Raw genomic sequence first — 18,784 nt, 5'->3', positions numbered from 1 at the left:
TTAGTTGCTTACTATGGCAAAGGGTGATGAGTGTCCCCCAATATTTATTCTCTTTCTTTTTTACAGTAATGAAACATTTATGTTTAGCAAGACACATAGAATTTAGGCTAATGAGTATATTTCCCAGCCTCCTTTGCTGTTATATGTGGTCACGTGTCTAAGTTACGAGATTTCTGCAAAAGATTTCCTTGCTGTAAAATAGAGATCCCCCTAAAAAAACAGAGCTAACTCAGTAAAGTACCAGGCATGGTGCTAGGTCCATTTTCTGATGGATGTTGCTATGTCTGGATGTGATGCCTGGATCCATGGCTGCCATTGTGTAACCAGGAGGAAAGTTAGTCTGAAGATATCAGAGCAGAAAGATGGAAGGACTTGATGTCATGGTTGAGCCATTTAATAAGCAAGCCTGGAGCCACTCCACCTCCAGATGTCCTGTTATGTAAGGTTGTAACATGTCTTTGTTGTTTAAATTAGAAGAGTGAGGGCCTTCTGTTACTTACAGACAAGAGTATCCTGACCAAACAGCATGGTACACAGAGTCCATCGTGGCCTGTCTTGTGGCCCACTCTCCAGTCTCATCTCTCAGTGTTGCTTTCTCCAGTCCCAAACTTCAGACCCCCTGAATTTCAAACCATGGTCTTTCATCCTCCAGGATTCCATGCATGAAATGACTTCTGCCCAGGATGCCCTTCTCCATCTCTTTATCTGACAATGATCAATTCATCCTCCAAAATCAGCTTAGCAGGCATCTCTTCCAGGAAGCCTTTTGTACCAGACCCAGCTTATGGGCCACCCCAGATCCATTTGGCCCCATCTGCACTCCTGGGCCTCAGCCACTTGCCTTGTTTCGTGTGTGAGTGTGTGTGTATGCGCATGCGTGCATGTACTTTGAGGCAAGGTCTTGTTCTGTTGCCTAGGCTGGTGTGCAGTGGTATAATCAGGGCTCACTGAAGTCGCAGCCTCCCAGGGCTCAAGCAATCCTCCCACCTCAGCCACCTGAGTAGCTGGGACTACAAGTGTACACCACCTCGCCTGGCTAAGTTTTTAAAAATAATTTTTTGTAGAGACAGGGTCTCACTATGTTGCCCAGGCTAGCCTCAAATTCCTGGACTCAAGTGATCCTCCCGCCTTGGCCTCCCAAAGTGTTGGGATTCCAGGTGTGAACCATCGTACCTGGCCTGCCTTGTTTCTTAACAAGAGCAGCCCTAGCAAGGGATCACTCTATTTTCACAGCTGGAAAGAACTGGCTGCTGCCACTCCTGCCACAGGACCTCTTTGTGTGGTGCTGATGATAAGGAAAGACCACCCACATGTACAGGCAGGGGCTTTCAGGGACACTGGCTTCTTCATCATGTCCACATGGCCCGGAGTGGGGACAGTAAATATCCTGTGGGTATCCTTTGACCAACAAGAGACAGGACATGGGAAGAATCATCAGCTCAATTGTTTGCCCTTTTTTCTCCCCAAATGTTTAGAGATTAAGAGGCTCTGTGCAGCCTCTTTGAAGGGGATGGAGGAACCAGCTGTGTTTGCTGCAAAGCTTCCTTCAGCTTGAACCACTCCCCGTAAAACACTCATAGGCAAGCCATACCCTTAGGTTCTGTTTTCTGAGGATCTGGGCTAAAGAGCCTCCCCACCCCACGCTGCCACCACCCAGCAAATCTGGGTGGCAAGGAAGAGACACATTTGGACGATCTCAGACTCCGGCAGGGATTGTTAGAAGGATCACAGGGAACCCAGACAGCACTACTTACTCAAGTCAGAAAAAGAGCTGTAAGGTCATTCAGGCTGCACGGCAGCTTTTGTGCTCCCAGATCAACTCCGATAGCCCACCATTCTTGGACTCAGCTGTTTGGTTGCCTTGCTTCTTCCTACTCTCCCCTGACCTGCTGTGGTTTCCACTGCCCCCTGGCCTTTGCCTACTCTATGGCTTCCGCTGATTTAAGGCTTCTGCTTAATTCTGAATTCTCCTTCCTCAGGGCTTCTGTGTCCCCTTCATTCAGACTCCCCAAGAGAGAAGATAGGCTTGGGTTACTTGGTTGCCATTCAGTACTGGGTGGCATTGTTGGCAAAGTTGTGCATTGGACTCCCTTGTTCCTGGTGGCCCTGGTCCAGTCCCTTGAGAGTGTTTAGAAACATCTGCATCAACTTGACATTGCTGTGACATTTACAAGGGTGTGACTGACAGGCTCATCTCTCTAGGCACAGGTCAGTGTGGATAATCTCTAAATAAAGATAGGCCCGGTCAAATATTGAATATGCAAGGTGATTAAAATTTTTTTTTGTGTGTGTAGAGATGGGATCTTTCTCTTTTGCTCAGACTGGTCTCGAACTCCTGGTCTCAAGCAATGCTCCCACCTTGGCCTCCCAAAGTGCTGAGATTACAGGCACCAGCCACCTCACCTGGCCAAAAGGAGATTTTTAAATAAAATAATCGTCAAAAGTCTAAGTTGCCTGTGAATTGCATATGACATGAGCTATGTAATAGTCTTGTATAGTAGAACCAACAGGAAATTTTAAATAACAAACCAGCAACAGGTCATTTATCACAGATAGTTTGAGAATCACTGGGAAGGCAGCAGTGAAGGAATCTGAGTGGAACTTCCAGAAATAACTCTTAAGCCACAGAGCAGAAACTGGCCCACCAAGGAAGCTGCCGCCTCTGTCCCCACCAGGAAACTGCCTGCAGAACCAGGGCCCCTGCTCCAGCTGCGGAGTTGCAGAACCACCCCACCTCTGCTGCCAGCCACACTAGCAAAGCGGGTGTCTCGGGTGGCTCCTGTCTTCGTGCCAGGAAATGTGGGAATGTGTTTCGCTTCCCAGCTCCTGCTGCAGAAGCTCCCTAGAAGAAAGCTGAAACGAATGGCTAGTAAATGGAGCCACAGTGTCCATTCAAAAATTCTACACTTCCGTGACCACAGGACTGATGTCCTGTTCCCCCAAGCGGTCACATGCTCCTTGACCACAAGCATATGCACATTTTGTTTATATTACCTGGAATGGTCTCCTTGAATTTCTGTTGGTCAAAATCCTATTCCTTCCTTCCTTCATTCATTCATTCAACAAATCTCTATAAAGTACCAGGCATGGCAAAGGCTACTCGGGATACCAAAATGAATATGGCAAAGCCCCTGACTTCAAGAGCCTCATCAACTGATTAGAGAAATAGACATGAACATAAACTACACTGCTCTTTTCCTTTCTGTCCTATAAAGCCCTTTACAATGTAAAAGAGTGAAGTATAGGGAGGAAGAGTCCAGCTCTGGAGTCAGACTTGCCAGCTGTGTGACTTTTTTGAGACAGGTCTCTCCCTTTCATCCAGGCTGAAGTGCAGTGATGCAATCGTCAGGCTCACTGCAGCCTCAACCTCCCAGGCCCAAGCGATCCTCCTGCCTCAGCTTCCTAGGTAGCTGGGACTATAGGCACACACCACCACACCCAGCTAATTTTTTTTTTTTTTTAAAGACAGGGTCTCACTATGTTGCCCAGGCTGGAGTGTGATTTTTATTTTTATTTAATTAATTAATTAATTAATTTTTGAGATGGAATCTTGCTCTGTCATCCAGGCTAGAGTGCAGTGGCATGATCTTGGCTCACTGCAACCTCCACCTCCCGGGTTCAAGCAATTCTCATGCCTCAGCCTCCTGAGTAGCTGGGATTACAGGCATGTGCCACCATGCCCAGCTAATTTTTGTATCTTTAGTAGAGACGGGGTTTTACCATGTTGGCCAGGCTGTTCTCAAACTTGTGACCCCAAGTGATCCACCCACCTTGGCCTCCAAAAGTGCTGGGATTACAGGCATGAGCCATTGCGCCCGGCCCCTGGAGTGTTTTTTAATACGTTACTTAACCTCTCTCGGCCTCACTTTTCTTCTTTTCTTTTTTCTCTTTTTTGAGATGGAGTCTTGCACTGTCACTTGGGCTGGTGTGAGCGATCTCGGCTCACTGCAGTCTCTGCCTCCCGGGTTCAAGTGATTCTCCTACCTCAGCCTCCTGCGTAGCTAGGATTACAGGCGCCCGCCACCATGCCCAGCTAATTTTTTGTATTTTTAGTAGAGACAGGGTTTCACTATGTTGGCCAGGCTGGTCCTCACTTTTCTCATATGTGAATGGCAATAATAACAGCACCTGCCTCATTGGGTTTGTTCTGTGCATTCCAAGAGATACTGCTGAGGAAGTGCCACATCTAGGAGGCATGTGATACAGGCATCAAATGGACTATCATATCCTGTCCTTCAAAACCTGGTTACATGTTACCTCTCCATGAGCTCCCCCTGCTCCCGCTGTGGGAAATGAAACCCTTCTCTCTCTTTTCCTCTCATCACTGTTCACATTCATTCTCTGTGAGACACACCTCCAAGACATCAGACACTCTGGGAGCAGTGTCTGTATATATACTTGCTAAGCTATTGAAAACAAAAGCCATAGGAGTGACCTTTGTCAAACATTAAATGCTAAAGGAGTTTTGGTTTTTGGTTCTTTTCTTTTTTTTTTTTTTTTTTTGGTTTGTTTTGAGACCAGGTCTCGCTCTGTTGACCAGGCTGGAATGCAGTGACGCAATCATGGCTCACTGCAGCCTCAACCTCCTGGGCTCAGGTGAACCTCCCACCTCAGTCTCGTGGGTAGCTGGGACTACAGGTGTGTGTCACACTGTGTTGCCCAGGTTGGAGTGCAGTGGCATGATTTCGGCTCACTGCAACCTCCACCTCCTAGGTTCAAGCAATTCTCGTGCCTCAGCCTCCTGAGTAGCTGGGATTACAGGCGCGTGCCACCATGCCCGGCTAAGTTTTTGTATTTTTAGTAAAGACGGGGTTTCGCCATGTTGCCCAGGCTGGTCACAAATTCCTGAGCTCAGACAATCTGGCCGCCTCGGGTTCCCAAAGTGCTAGGATTACAGGGATGAGCCACTGTGCCCGGCCAACAGTGACAGTTTTCTTAATCCACCCATAGACTGTGTGTATGTACCATTTTCGTCTGTCAGCTCAAAGCCCTGTGTTTTCCTTCACATTCCCCTTGGCCTAACACGTGGTAAGAACCCACAAATATGAGTAGTAAATTAATGAATGAATAAATCTGTATTTGCTCTGACACATATAGTAGATTTGCCAACTGTAAAGTTCTGAGGCCTGTACCTTGAGTCCTTTAGAGGAAATGGGCTATGGAAACAGATTACAGGCAGCAAAAATAGCAACAGTAATACGTCATTTACTCAGTGTAGTGGGGGCGAATTATGGTCCTCCCAAAGATACGTTCTCATCCTAACCCCTAGAACCTGTGAATGTGACCTTCTTTGAAAAAAAGGGTCTTTGTAGACATAATTTAATTTAAGAATCTTTAAGGATCTTTAAATTACAGATCTCCAGTTGAGATCAATGGGATTACTCCAGTGCATTCTAAATCCAATAAAAGGTGTCCTTCTAAGAAACAGAAGGCCAGGCATAGTGGCTCACGCTTGTAATCCTAGCTCTTTGGGAGGCCAAGACAGGAGGATTGCTTGAGGCCAGGAGTTCGAAAGTGGCCTGGGCAACACAATGAGTGAGACCTCATCTCTACAAAAAATAAAAAATTACCTGGGCGTGGTGGTGCACACCGTAGTCATAGATATTCAAGGAGGCTAAGGCAGGAGGATCATTTGAGCCCAGGTGAGATCAAGGATGCAGAGAGCCGTGATCACCCACTGTACTCCAGCCCAGCCTGGGTGACAGGATGAGAACCTGTCTCAAAAAAAGAAAAGAAAAGAAACAGAAAAGGAGAAGGCTCAGATCCAGAGGAGAAGGCCATGCAAGATGAAGGCAGAGATGGGAGTGAGGCAGCCACAAGCCAAGGGGCACCTGGAGCCGCCGGAAGCTGCAAGAGGCAATGAGGGATTCTCCTCTGAAGCCTCCAAAGGGAGCACAGTCCTGCAGATACCTTGATTTCAGATTCCTGCTTTTGAGAACTCTGAGATAATACATTTCTGTTGTTTAAACCACCTGGTTTGTGGTATTTTGTGACAGCAGCCCTAGGAAGCTAATTACTCAAGGTACATTGAGCGTGTTTGTATGACCCCTAAGCCGAGATTAGTTTTCAGATTTTTTTTAGAGTTAGGATCTCGTTCTCTCGTCCAGGCTGGAATGCAGTGGTATGATCATAGTTCACAGCTCACAGCAGCCTCGACATCCTAGACTCAAATGATCCTCTTGTCTTAGCCTCCTGAGAAGCTGGGACTACAGGTGTGCACCACCACACCCAGCTAGTTTTTTTGTTTTGTTTTGTTTTTTTAGAGACAGGGTCTCACTGTGTTGCCCAGGCTGGTCTTGAACTCCTGGGCTCAAGCAATCCTCCTGCCTTGGCCTCCCAAAGTGCTGGGATTATAGGCATGAACTGCTGTGCCCAGTAGGTTTTCATATTTTTAAATGGCTGAAAAAAATCAAAAGAAGTGTATTTCATGACACATGAAAATCTTACAAAATTCAAATTTCAGCATCCATAAATAAATTTGATGGGCACAGCCCTATCCACTCATTGACAGATCATCTCTAGCTGCTGTAGTGAGTTGATTATGTCTCCCTAAAAGGTAAGTTCAAATCCTAACTCCTGGCCATGTGCAGGTGACCTTATTTGGGTCTTTGTAGAGGTCATCAAGTTAAGATGGATTAGGGTGGGCCCTAAATTCAATAAATAGTGTGAGAAAGGAGGGGAAGATTTGGATACAAAGACCTAGAAATACGCACAGGGAAGAAGGCCAAATAAAGACAGAGGCAGCCGGGTCCAGTGGGATTACTCCTGTAATCCCAGCACTTTGGGAGGTCGAGGCGGGTGGATCACCTGAGGTCGCGAGTTCGAGACCAGCCTGACCAACCTGGAGAAACCCCGTCTCTACTAAAAATACAAAATGAGCTGGGCGTGGTGGATCATGCCTGTAATCCCAGCTACTCGGGAGGCTGAGGCAGGAGAATCACTTGAACCCGGGAGGCAGAGGTTGCGGTTAGCCGAGATCAAGCCATTGCACTCCAGCCTGGGCAATAAGAGCGAAACTGTCTCAAAATAAATAAATAAATAAATAAATAAAAATAAAAATAAATAAAAGACAGAGGTAGAGGGATGCAGCTATTAGTAATAAAAGTAATGGCAAGAACCGCAATTATTTTTGCACCAACCTAATGCAAGTTGAACTTTGCCAAGCAACGGTTCCAAACTCGGCTATTTGGGGGCCACAGCAGTGGACCTGAGCAGTTGTAGTACAGACTTTATAATATCCAAGCCTAAAATATTTACTCTGTGGCCCTTTACAAAGAGTGTGTGCCAGGCTGGGCATGGTGGCTCATGTCTATAATCCCAGCACTTTGGGAAGCCAAGGCAGGAGGACTGCTTGAGGCCAGAAGTTCAAGACCAGCCTGGGCAACATAGTGAGACCCCATGTCTACAAAAAATTTAAAAATTAGCTAGGTGTGGTGGTGCATGCCTGTAATTCCAGCTACTTGGGAGGCTGAGGCAGGAGGATCCCTTGAGCCGAGAAACTCAAGGCTGCAGTGAGCTATGATTGTGCTACTGTGCTCCAGGCTAGGCAACAGATCAAGACCTGTTTCTTAAAAAAAAAAAAAAAAAAAAAAATAGTGTTTGCTAACTCTGACCTAGAGCATTGTCATTATTTGTATAGTTGGAGATAGCATACTACTATATCTGCCAGGGGAAAAATAAACCACTCTGTTGGTAGCACCCCATTTTATAGATGGGGAGATAGAAGGAAAGATAGGTTAACAGAGTTATCCGAACGAGGTGGCCAGCTGTCATCTCTGCAGAGCAAAACATCTCATCCATCTTTTTCCAGCCACAGCACCATGACTTTCCTTGGGGGGAGAGACACCCCTTCCCACAATTCCCACAGTTTGAACAGGGCTGACTCCACCCCTTGGTTCCAGGGTTGGGTACCCAACTGTATTAGTCAGCTCAGGCTGCCTCTGCAAATACCATAGACTGGGTGACTCCAACAACCGAAATTTATTTTCTCATAGTTCTGGAGGTTAGAAAGTCCAAAATCAAGGTCTGGTAGGGTTCGGCTTCTGGTGAGGGCTTTTCTCCAGGTTTGCAGATGGTCTTTCTTTGGTGCAGCCATGTGGTGAGAGAGCCGTCTCTCTCTCCGTCTTATAAGGTCACCAATCATATCAGATCAGGACCCTAGCTTTCTGACCTCATTTAACTGGAATTACTGCCGAAAAGCTCTATCTCCAAATACAGTCACACTGGCCGTTAAGGTTTCAACATAGATTTGGATTGGGGTTGGTGGGGCACTACCCAGGCAATGCTAATCCATGCATTCCCTTGCTTGGTGACTTCAGAATACGACCCGAAACGATCCCAAGTCATAGCATTTACCACAACTTTTAAAAAAGCAAGCCTCTCTGGCCAGGCGTGGTGTCTCACGCCTGTAATCCCAGCACTTTCGGAGGCTGAGGTGGGCAGATCATCTGGGGTCGGGAGTTCGAGACCAGCCTGGACAACATGGTGAAACCCCATCTCTACTAAAAATACAAAAATTAGCCAGGAATGGTGGCGTGTGCCTGTAATCCCAGTTACTTGGGAGGCTGAGGCATGAGAATCACTTGAACCCAGGAGGTGGAGGTTGCAGTAAGCTGAGATTGTCCCACTGCACTCCAGCCTGGGCAACAGAGCGAGACTCTGTCTTTAAAAAAACAAAACAAAACAAAAACAAAAACAAAAACAAGAAAGGCTCTTTTCCTCTGCACTGAAGACAATGTGAGACTAGAGCAGCCAAGGGCATATGGAGAGGACCTGCGGAGAGTACAGTCCACTTAAAAAGCAGAGCTAAGAAGTGAAGGGAGAACAGGTCTGCATCATTGAAGCACCTAGATCCAGCTGTACCTGAAATCCTTTCATGGATCTCAGTTGACATGATACAATTTTGTGTGTGTGTGTGTGTGTGTGTGTGTGTGTGTGTGTGTGTGTGTGCTTAAGCCAGTTGGAGCTGTGTTTCTGTCACTTGCAACCTGAAGAATCTTGACTAGTAGATGATGATCTCATAGCTAACAGTAGTAGACGGGATCTGAAGGCAGACCTGCTTAGCCCTCTAACATGTTTTAATGTATTCACCCTTGCTCTCTTTAAAGGTCAGTGTGAGCAAAGAAGGTGTAATGAGTGTGAATAAAGAAATACAATTATTTAAATAGAGCAGATTATTTCAGGAAGTGCTCCCTGTTAGGAAACAAAACAAGCTTCCTAGGACTGAGGCTCCAATGTAGGCCCTGACAAAGGACCCCCAAAATTCCCAGCAGATGAGGAAGGGACCTTCCCTGGGCCCCCTCCTGGGAGTTCTGTGCCTTGGTTTCTGCCCAGCTCTGCAAAGGCTGTGTAACCTTGTGGGGGAGGGCGGGAAAGGGGGGTGCAGCTGAACCTGCCTGAGCTGAACCTGTTTGTGCCCCTGTCCTCCACTGGGAAAATAATTGTATTTTAATTTAATTTAATTTTATTTATTTTATTCGTACAGAGACAAGAGTCTTGCTCTGTCACTCAGGCTGGAGCGTGTGATATGATCATAACTCACTGCAGCCTCGAATTCCTGGCCTCACTCAAGCGATCTTCTTGCTGCCTCGGCTTCCCAAAGTGCTGGGATTACAGGAGTGAACCAGCATGTTCCGCTGAAGTCTGGGGCCAAATGTCACCCCTGTCATCCTCTGGCTTCCGCGGGGCAGCCACCACTTTCTCACTCCCTCCAGCACTTTTGTTTATTTTAGAGCGTTTTCTTGCTGTGGAATCCTTCCCCCAACTTTTTTTTTTTTTTTTTTTGAGACGGAGTCTCACTCTGTCACCCATGCTGGAGTACAGTGGCGCCAGTACACCCACGCTGGAGTACAGTGGCTCACTGCAGCCTCCGCCTCCTGGATTCAAGCGATTCTCCTGGCTCAGCCTCCCCAGCAGCTGGGATTACAGGAGCGCGCCACTATGCCTGGCTAATTTTTGTATTTTTAGTAGAGATGGGAGGGGGGTGGTCTCACCATGTCAGCCAGGCTAGTCTTGAACTCCTGACCTTAAATGATCCACCCACTTCGGCCTCTCAAAGTGCTGGGATTACAGGAGTGAGACACTGCGCCCGGCCCCTTCCCTTTTTTGATTCCCATTTTTAAAAGGCTGTAAGCTTCACGAAGGACAGAAACCTTGTCCAACTTGTCAACTGCGATTTCCCCAGCACCGTGGCTCTGGCCTGGCACATGGTAGGTGCTAGGTGAATACTGGTTTGAACAGAGGACAGACGCAGACGGCAAGGGCCACTCCTGTGCCAGGGCCTGCCACGCCACCACGACTTGTGCAGTGGGGGCGGGGAGGATTGGACAGTTTGGCTGTGCGCCCTCTTCTCCTTTTCAACGTCCCAGTATAACTTCAAGGGAGTGCAACTCCAGAGGCTCCATGGACGAAGCCACCGCCCCGGAATCAGGGCCTTCCCAGTTCTGCCTTCGGGGAGGGAGGATGGGGGTGGGCCGCGGGAGGCCAGTTCCAAGCGCGTCCTGAAGTCCCTCCCGCCGCCCCGCGTCGCTTTAAGGCGGAGGCCCGGGAGGGGGCCGACCCGGCTCGCCAGCTCCACGCTAGGCTCCAGACTCCGGCATTTCCTCCCGGCTAGCTGGCGCGGCTTCGCCTCCCCCTCGGAAGAGGAAACTGCCGGGGTCCGAGTAACAGGGTCAGGCGCGGAGAGGAGCGGCGGGAGAGCCAGGAGGGCCGCCCAGGGTAGGAGGCGAGCCAGGCCGGGCCAGAAGCTGGCCGACGGCGGCGCGCGGGGGCACCGGGCGGGGAGGGCCGCTGAGCCGGACTCAGCGCGCAGCCGGGGCAGGGCGCGGCCCGGGGCCCGAGAGCGCAGGGCGGGCCGCAGCTGGAAGGAACACTTGAGCTGGGAGAGGAGGCCGAGCTGGAGGGCGGCTTCCCTCGGGCCTGCGATCGGGAAGCCGCCGCGGAGAAGGAGACGGGGACAGCGGGGCTGCCCGGACGCTGTGCGCATGCTGGGCTGGGGTCGCCGCCGGGGCTCGCCCCTTGGGCTGCTCGGCCACCGCCGCCCCGGGCGCCCGGCATGTCGGTGCACTACACCCTCAATCTACGCGTCTTCTGGCCCCTGGTGACCGGTCTGTGCACCGCCCTGGTGTGCCTCTACCATGTCCTGCGGGGAAGCGGGGGCGCCCGGGCTGAGCCACCCGACGGCGTGGACGGCGGCTTCCCGCTGCTCAAGGTGGCCGTCCTGCTCCTCCTCAGCTACGTCCTCCTGCGCTGTCGCCACGCTGTCCGGCAGCGCTTCCTGCCCGGGTCTCCCCGTCTGGGGAGTCACGCCGCCTTCTCCTCGAGACACTTCCGAGAGCCGGGCCTCAGCATCCTGCTGGAGAGTTACTACGAGCACGAGGTGCGTCTGTCTCCGCACGTGTTGGGCCACAGCAAGGCGCACGTGAGCCGGATCGTGGGCGAGCTGGTGCGGGCTGGCCGCGCCCGGGGGTCCCCCGGTCTCATTCCCGGGGGAGCGCTGGCCTTGGCCTTCCGCGGAGACTTCATCCAGGTGGGCAGCGCCTACGAGCAGCATAAAATCCGCCGGCCCGACAGCTTCGACGTGCTGGTGCCACTGCGCCTGCCGCCGCTTGTGGCGCTGGAGCCACGGAGCCTGGGCGAGGAGCCAGTGCTGGCCCCAGCCTTCCGCGGCTGCTTCGTGTGCGCCCTCAAGGCACCACCCTCACCATTGGGGGCCTCGGGGGGCCACTGGCTTCGGGACTGCAAACCCTTTGCTGATGCCTTCTGCGTGGATGTGCGCGGGCGGCGTCACCTCTCTGCTACTTTGGTGCTGCGCTGGTTCCAGTCGCATCTGCAGCGCTCCTTGGCCACTGTGCGTTACAGCCTGGAGGGGCGCTGTCGGGTCACCTTGACTCCAGGTGGCCTGGAACAGCCCCCCACCTTACACATCCTGCCCTGCCGCACTGACTACGGCTGCTGTCGCCTTTCCATGGCTGTGCGTCTCATCCCCGCAGTCCATCTGGGAGATGGGGTCTTCCTTGTGGCGCCACCACCGCCACCCCTGCCCAGCGCGCCCCTGTTGGAGCTCCCTGAGGGCCTGCGCGCGGAGGCACTGTGGGGTGTGAACACGGCACGCCAGGAGCAGAAGCTGCTGAGTTGGCTGCAGGAACGGGCAGCTCCAGGTGCCTGCTACCTCAAGTGCCTGCAGTTGCTTAAGGCTCTGCGAGATCTGGGCGCCCGTGGGCTGGACTCAGCGGCTGCCACCCAGTGGGGACGCATCCTGTCCTCATATGTGCTCAAGACAGTGCTGCTGGCAGTGCTGCTGCGCAAGGGGGCCCCTGGGCAAGGCTGGGATGAGGAGCACCTGGGGAAGTGTTTGGAGGAGTTGGTGCAGTTCCTTAGGGACTGCCTGCTGCGACGCCATACGCTCTTCCACTGTGTCCTGGGCCCTGGTGGGGCGGCTGCTGAGGTGGGTCCCCTGCCCAAGGCACTGCGGGAAGCTGCCCCAGTTGACCTCCTGGCCGCTTTCGACGGGCAGGCCCGGGAACTTGCAGCGGCGCGTTTGCTGTCCACGTGGCAAAGGCTGCCCCAGCTTCTCCGGGCCTACGGGGGTCCCCGCTACCTTGCCAGGTGTCCCCCGCCCCGGAGTCAGCGCACCCAGGGCTTCCTTGAAGGTGAACCGTAAACCCTGACAGCACCCCCACCTGACCAAATGCTCCTAAAGCCTTTCTCACTGGGTGGGGGTGGGAATGGCGGCGAAGCCAGTTAAATGCAAGATTGCAGAAGGCAGAGAAAAATTTGGTGGCTGCCACAAGCTTTAGTGGCTTAAATATCACCTCCTCGCTTCACAGTCCAATATAATATGACATCTTCACACCCACTAGAGTGTCCTGGGCAAACTAAGGGAAAACATGCAACAGCAGCCCCAATAATTGGTTCAAATGTTCTCTGTGGACGGATTCTGTAGAAGGATGTGGCTTTTACAGAAGTCCAGTAGAAGTAAGAACTAGCTGCAGGGAAAATTTCTTCTTGTCGATTTTTAGACACAGATCTCTCTGCCCAAATTAAAAACAAACAAACAAAAACACTAAAGTTTTTGACACAATTACTTGCTAGGTACTTGGTTCCTGATTGTCTTTAAAAAGAAAAATCTGAATCTTTATTTGCAACTGGAATTGAAGTTCTATTTTAGGGGCTAATGTTCAGAGGAACATAATTTCCACTGTTCACATTAATATTAATGTATTTTTAAAATGGTGCAATCACAGGTGTTTGACAAGATTGTCAAAAAATTAAGTCACACAGATGGAAAGGCAATCGAGAGTTGATTAGAGAAACTTCCAGAGAAAATAGCACTTTATATTGATCAATTCACTCATATTGTGGTAATTGCTAGCACCAAGCATTGCATCTGAGAGGGAAGCCAGTTATATTTATTATTAAATGTACAGCCTTGAAAAGTGGCCAGCATGCTTGCCTAACATCACCGCAGGCCACAAGCTGGGATATGTACCAGTCCGTCAACACCCATTCATGGAACTACCTACTACCAGCCAGACATGGCTGGAACCAAAGCAGCAACCAAATACATATTCAAGACAACACTGGTGAAGGCATAAAACATGTTGGCTTTGGAGAAAGATGTGTTTTAGGCTTTGCCTGTAAAGGTGCTTCTCCAAGGCTGGCTGCTGGCTGGAGACAGAAACGGTTTTTGTTTTAAGGTTTTTAGCAAACTCCTTCACAAAGAGATTTCTTTCTGAGCTTAATGAGCTGATGAAAAGGAAATGCCTGCTGTTTAGCATGTGGTTTGTGCTGGATCTCTAACCATTGATGGTTCCTCCTTGTTCAGGCAGTCTTACGTGGTCCAAGAGACCTGTTGATTCAGCACAGGTCTTGCAAAACATTTCACTTATAGTTCAGTATCTTAGGCTCTGTGCTTGAAGGTCAGTTACTCCTTGGTCGTGGGCAGAGGAGACAAATTAGGAAAAGAGCAAGGGAGACAGCACTTGACAGCAGTCTGTCTCTTTTTTCTCTTTAGGTATCAGTATCACCAGGTTGGGTGTATTTTGCAGCTGGGAGGAGCCTGTCCTGGAATTCTTCCTTGTTCTACCAAATTTATAACAGCCCTCAATTACAGTTTTAAGTTCACCATGGCCCATCATGGGTTTGCCTGATTGGAAATGCAGCCAGTCTAAGTGTTACACATTGGTTTTTGTTTTTTTTTTCTTAATAAAAACATGTACCTCCTCAGACTCTTACAGCTAAAATTTGGAAGACAGAAATGGCGATGTGAATAGAATCATTGTTGAAGTTCTGAGCTCTTTGGAGGGAACTCTATAAACCTTCTTTCTTTAGGGGATCCACTTGCCCGCTGTGGGAAATCATGGTGAGTAGGTGATTTACGGGGAATCCTTCTCCTCAAAGCTGCATTGGCTTCTTATATCCTTTGCAACCTTGGGCTGAAAGAGAAGCAGCTGCAAACATTGTGCGTCTTTTTGAGGTTGTCTTGAGGCCAGTTCCCTGCAAAGGTCATTCCTAGCTTTGTGAGATCAATGTTAGGTCATAAGGTACTGCATTGTGCAAAAAAGTCAGTCTGCTAACTTTATGCAAAGATAGAAACTGCACAGTATTTTTTAAAAATAGTTTAAAAAATAGATGCCAATAGTAGATCTTATATATATACACATATTTTTTATATATATGCATATATATATATATTTCCATACTCAACCACAGCTTCCTCTGTACTCATTGTCTGCTACAGTAGGACCAAGGGTTGGAAGGATTATAAAGCTTTAAGGCTGGGCACGGTGGCTCACCCCTGTAATCCCAGCACTTTGGGAGGCTTAGGTGGGCGGATCACCTGAGGTCAGGAGTTCAAGACCAGCCTGGCCAACATGGCAAAACCCCATCTCTACTAAAAAATACAAAAACTATCCGGGCGTGATGGCGGGTGCCTGTAATCCCAGCTACTTGGGAGGCTGAGGCAGGAGAATCGCTTGAACCCAGGAGGCAGAGCTTGCAGTGAGCCGAGATCATGCCACTGCACTCCAGCCTGGGTGACAAAGCAATACTCCGCCTCAAAAAAAAAAGCTTTAAAAGCTGAATTTTAGAAATATTTCTAGCTGTGTCAGTGAGTTCCTCTTTTAATAGTATTTTAAAGTATAAATCTGGTAACATACTTAGTTCTTGTAGTTCTTTTGTTAGTTTTTTTTTTTTTCAGGTTAATTACCCAAAGCCTCATCCATCCTCAAGGTTTTTAAATTTTATTTTTTTAAAATAAATTGTGCATTGTATTTGTGAGTTTTTACAATATTACTGTTTTATTTAAATGCCATGCTGAGCAATTGTTCTCTGTACATGGTAACCAAAACTTAGAGATTTCGATCAATTTTGATCAATGTTTAGTAAACCAAAACATGTACTGTGTACAACGGAAATAATATGGCATATTAGCCAGGCATGATGGTTGCCCAAGACAGTTAAATTAAGCTCAATTCTATATTTTATTAGGGCTCCATTATGTCATTCATCTGAAATGTACACATTTTTGGTGTATGCTTGGTACTAGAGATTCATATATGCAAATATTCTCATGCAAAAAGGCTCCACAGTAACAACAGCGGAAAAAAAAAAAAAAAAAAATTAGTTGTCCAGCCAGTGCCGGAGGAAAATGTTTTTGGGGAAGATGACTCATTCATTTTGTGGCGAGACACCCTTCGGTAACTCCCACTGACCAGTCTTGGGAGCCTTCCTGGAATGATCGTGGGCTGAGCGGAGATGTGTTTTGCAAAATGAAACTGAAGCCGAAGGAAGGCAGAATTCGAATGAAGCAAGAGAAATCCAAAGAACTGGGGAAGGAGGACTTCAGATGGAAGTGAAGCAAGAGAGGGAAAGGGAAAAGTGAAAATTGCGTGAGGGTGTGAGAGAGGTTTGGGTTAGGAAACACGTTTTTAGTGCTATTTCCAGCCAGGGGTCGCAAACTCAGCAGCCTGTAGAAACGGGGTGGGAGGTGGGGGGGAACCTGCGCTCGCCTTTAAAGAGGGGACCGTTGCTCAGCCATGCAGAAAAAAATGGGGCAACAAGTTGGAAATCAGGTTTTTTTTTTTGAAAAGTGAAACTTGATGATTTTTAAACAAGTAATTAAAAAAAAAAATGTCCAAAATACCACGTGGGCCAAACATGTGTTTAAGCCTGGGGGCCACCAGTTTGCGACCACTGCCTTACACAGTTAACACCCCAAGTATGTATATGGTCATAGGTTTTGTTTTGGATATGGTAGTGTTATATATACTTGGGGGTGTGATATTTCAAATCATCTTAATCTCTCAGAGCTAAGCTTTATTGTAGAAACAAATAAAAAAAAAAAAATTAACATAGCCACAGATAACACTTAACTCACAGTTTCCAGGAGGACACTTGATCTCCAAGCTGCTCTTTTTGAGTCAGATCCTACGTCAAGCCACTTAGGGCCAGTTTCTGACATTTCTTTCCTGGTGATTTGGGGTAAACTTCTTGGTTCTGTCAGAGTTTGCAGATGAGTAATGAGGAAGGATTGCAGAATAACTTGTTTCTTTGTATTTTATTCTTACATTTAAATTAATTTTGGGGAGTTAGTGGTATCTTCGCTCATGCCTTTACAGTGGTGATTGCTTGCTGGATTTGGGGTGCAAGCTTCTTCGGCTTGTACCATTTCCAGTACCAACAACACAGGTTTTGGTTTTTGTTTTTTGAGACAGGGTCTCACTCTGTTGCCCAGGCTGGAGTGCAGTGGCAAGATTGCAGCTCATTGCAGCCTTGACCTCCTGGGCTCAAGTGATCCTCCTGTCTCAGCCTCCCAACTAGCTGGGCCCACACGTATGTGCCACTACACCCAGCGAATTTTTAAATTATTTGTAGAGTCAGGGTCTCCCTATGTTGCCCAGGCTGGTCTTGAACTGCTGGACTCAAGCCATCCTCCCACCTCGGCCTCTCAGAGTGTTGGGATTATAGGCGTGAGCCACCACACCTGGCCTAAAAGCATGGTTCTGATCAGACTTCACCCCTGAATGTTTCTATCATTTTCTTTCTTTTTTTCGGGACAGAGTTTTGCTCGTGTTGTCCAGGCTGGGGTGCAGTGGGATGATCTTAGCTCACCGCAACCTCCGCCTCCCAGGTTCAAGTGATTCTTGGGCCTCAACCTCCTGAGTAGCTGGGATTACAGGCACCTGCCACCAGGCCTGGCTTTTTTTTTTTTTTTTTTTTTTTTTTTTTTGGTAGAGATGGGGTTTTATCACGTTGGTCAGGCTGGTTTCGAACTCCTAACCTCAGGTGATCTACCCGCCTCGGCCTCCCAAAGTGCTGGGATTATAGGCGTGAGGCACCCCACCGGCCTCTATCATTTCCTGACTCAGCAGCTCCACCAAAATTGACGTCCTAGTAAACACTGTGAAGGAATTAACCTAAGTGCTTCCAGAGCATCTCATGTAACCTCTATGGAGTAAGTCACTTTTTCTGTAACATGTGGCTTTTGACCTTGATGAAGACTTTGACTTCTCATCCCTGTCTGCATGGAGGAAGACGAGTCAGTGGCGGGGAAAATGAACCTCAGTAACATTTCCAGTGTGCCTCAAGAGGAAACAAGTTCAGTGTTACCATTGTGGCCTTCGTTAGTTTTTTTTTTTTTTAAGTCACTTGTTTAGATACATCTTTATTTTTTTTATACCTACATAACGCATGACTGGAGGGGATAAAGCACGTATAAGTTGGGAGAGGGTAAAGAATGTGTGACTATGTATGCAGAAAATAGACTAAAATGTCCAGCAAAATGATATATACTGTAATCTGGTTTTTGAAGTATCTACTATTCTGGAATATTTTTTAACAACTTTTTGCTTTTTTAAAAAAAGGTGCCTTGATTCAGTTGCTTGACTTAAAACATTCCTCCTATTTTATTGTGATTTTTAATGTCTTCTGACCCCAAACTGTGTTTCTGGTTGCAGTCTGGCGGCTGCAGGCGTAGCACTGATTTTGTTCCAATAACAGAGACCGAAGAGTTAATCAGATATGGTTCAGCTGCTACAATTGTGTGATTCAAAGGCAATTTAATCACCCCAAATTTCCATGGCCCCTGCAGTCAAGACCTGCCATTCGTTTTCTCTTGCAGGTTGGAGTAAATTTGCACTTTGAATCATATGGGTCATTTGGGGACCTTGTTCTTTTCTATTTTGCTTTATTAATAAAGGAACTTGTAGAAACCTCTGGACTGAATGTCGGATCTGGGGAGGGCTTTCGTCTTCCCGGAGGGCAGCCTGTGCCTGTGCTGGCTTGTGGTTCTTTGCACAAGCCTCAACTGCTTTGAGCCTCTGGGGTATGGGAAACTTTCCCCATGCATTAAGGCTGGGGATGATTTTTGTGTAGAATTAGCTCTGTATACAGGTGTGAAACAAATGCTAGTTCACAGCGCTACAGGTGTGCTCCCTGGAATCCTGAACTTTCACGTCTTCCTCCTGGCCTAGAACCTTCTGTCCCCACCTCTCCTCTCTGCCTCACTCTCCCACCCCTGCTCCCTCACACATACCCAAACACCATTCATGTCTTGGCCTGTGGCTCAAGAATTTTGTCCAGAAATCTCTTAGGCCCTCAGGCCCTTGCAAAATGGTAAACATTCGCTAATACAGAAAAACCACCAGGCTTAGCAGGAGATAGAATCTTGGAGACTAAGGGCCGTTCAGAGCCTCCGAGCCAGGTGGAAACCCAGGGAAACCTGCAGCCATGATGAAACCCCATCTCTACTAAAAATACAAAAATTAGCCGGGCGTGGTGGTGC

General features: G+C 48.4%; 2 protein-coding genes across 2 annotated transcripts in view; both read left to right on the top strand.

The window, feature by feature from the left end:
* IQCK (IQ motif containing K) overlaps nucleotides 1–18,784 on the top strand; it is a 959,718-nt gene that overhangs the window by 209,461 nt on the left and 731,473 nt on the right. The gene's annotated exons all lie outside the window — the stretch shown is intronic.
* ITPRIPL2 (ITPRIP like 2) lies at nucleotides 10,506–18,212 on the top strand. Its single transcript, XM_050775012.1, has one exon. The coding sequence runs from the start codon at nucleotides 11,054–11,056 to the stop codon at nucleotides 12,659–12,661; it is 1,608 nt and encodes a 535-aa protein (XP_050630969.1). The 5' UTR covers nucleotides 10,506–11,053; the 3' UTR covers nucleotides 12,662–18,212.

Source organism: Macaca thibetana, chromosome 20 (genome assembly GCF_024542745.1).
Source record: "Macaca thibetana thibetana isolate TM-01 chromosome 20, ASM2454274v1, whole genome shotgun sequence".
Taxonomy (NCBI): Eukaryota; Metazoa; Chordata; class Mammalia; order Primates; family Cercopithecidae; genus Macaca; species Macaca thibetana.
This window is presented reverse-complemented; position numbering and strand designations above follow the sequence as displayed.